The 1,506-nt window shown below is 48.9% G+C and overlaps 1 protein-coding gene across 1 annotated transcript; it reads right to left on the reverse strand.

The window, feature by feature from the left end:
* Window positions 1–323: 323 nt before the first annotated feature.
* On the reverse strand, window positions 324–1,202 carry LOC124742869 (translation initiation factor IF-2-like). Its single transcript, XM_047248814.1, has one exon. The coding sequence runs from the start codon at window positions 1,200–1,202 to the stop codon at window positions 324–326; it is 879 nt and encodes a 292-aa protein (XP_047104770.1).
* Window positions 1,203–1,506: the final 304 nt, after the last annotated feature.

Consider the following 1,506-nt stretch of genomic DNA (forward strand, 5'->3'; position numbering starts at 1 on the left):
TACCTTTCTCCATATTTCTCTTTCTCATAAATTATATTCTCCCTGGTCTGGTCATTTCAACAGCTTTATAATATAAATTTGTCTTGCATTCCATTGCTGTTTTCTACCTTTATAAAAAGTTAGTGACTTTTTGTTTATGGAAAATAAATTATTAAAGACAAGAGATGGTTCAAGCATCAGATACCCATGTGCAACTGCTATATTAAAAAGAAAAAAAAGTCCAATAACAGTAGTTTTCCTCTTCTGACATTGATTATAGTAATTTATGTAATGGAATTAATACATCATTATAGATATGCCATTAATTTTGTGCTGCTATTAAATTAAGTTATTAATATGTTTTTGTCCATTGGTTTTGTCCATTGGTTTTGTCCCGTTGGCCTTGTCCCGTTGGCCTTGTCCCGTTGGCCTTGTCCCGTTGGCCTTGTCCCGTTGGCCTTGTCCCGTTGGCCTTGTCCCGTTGGCCTTGTCCCGTTGGCCTTGTCCCGTTGGCCTTGTCCCGTTGGCCTTGTCCCGTTGGCCTTGTCCCGTTGGCCTTGTCCCGTTGGCCTTGTCCCGTTGGCCTTGTCCCGTTGGCCTTGTCCCGTTGGCCTTGTCCCGTTGGCCTTGTCCCGTTGGCCTTGTCCCGTTGGCCTTGTCCCGTTGGCCTTGTCCCGTTGGCCTTGTCCCGTTGGCCTTGTCCCGTTGGCCTTGTCCCGTTGGCCTTGTCCCGTTGGCCTTGTCCCGTTGGCCTTGTCCCGTTGGCCTTGTCCCGTTGGCCTTGTCCCGTTGGCCTTGTCCCGTTGGCCTTGTCCCGTTGGCCTTGTCCCGTTGGCCTTGTCCCGTTGGCCTTGTCCCGTTGGCCTTGTCCCGTTGGCCTTGTCCCGTTGGCCTTGTCCCGTTGGCCTTGTCCCGTTGGCCTTGTCCCGTTGGCCTTGTCCCGTTGGCCTTGTCCCGTTGGCCTTGTCCCGTTGGCCTTGTCCCGTTGGCCTTGTCCCGTTGGCCTTGTCCCGTTGGCCTTGTCCCGTTGGCCTTGTCCCGTTGGCCTTGTCCCGTTGGCCTTGTCCCGTTGGCCTTGTCCCGTTGGCCTTGTCCCGTTGGCCTTGTCCCGTTGGCCTTGTCCCGTTGGCCTTGTCCCGTTGGCCTTGTCCCGTTGGCCTTGTCCCGTTGGCCTTGTCCCGTTGGCCTTGTCCCGTTGGCCTTGTCCCGTTGGCCTTGTCCATACAATGTAGCAAAACATGTGTTAGTCCCTTTTCCAGTTCAGATTATGATAATTTTACTTTTTGTATCACTTGTTAGAAATGAAAACTTCACAATATGGGAAAATGTGAATTCAGGTGTAAATTAGTTCACAATGAATGCATCGTAAACTTTGATCAGTTTTTTTATTCCTTCTGTTTAAAGTGGTAAATATCATCTCACTTTCTATTTTTCTGTAGGAGTTAATGCAGGTTTGGTTGTTACTGACTGTTGTAAGACTTAACCAGTGGGCCCTCATTCTTTATGCATATCCACAACTGTTACAGG

Source organism: Schistocerca piceifrons, unplaced genomic scaffold (assembly GCF_021461385.2).
Source record: "Schistocerca piceifrons isolate TAMUIC-IGC-003096 unplaced genomic scaffold, iqSchPice1.1 HiC_scaffold_2340, whole genome shotgun sequence".
NCBI classification, from domain to species: Eukaryota; Metazoa; Arthropoda; class Insecta; order Orthoptera; family Acrididae; genus Schistocerca; species Schistocerca piceifrons.

Bases quoted from the DNA above. Each gene is read 5' to 3' on its own strand.
- LOC124742869 (XM_047248814.1), bottom strand. From the start codon at position 1,202: ATGGACAAGGCCAACGGGACAAGGCCAACGGGACAAGGCCAACGGGAC.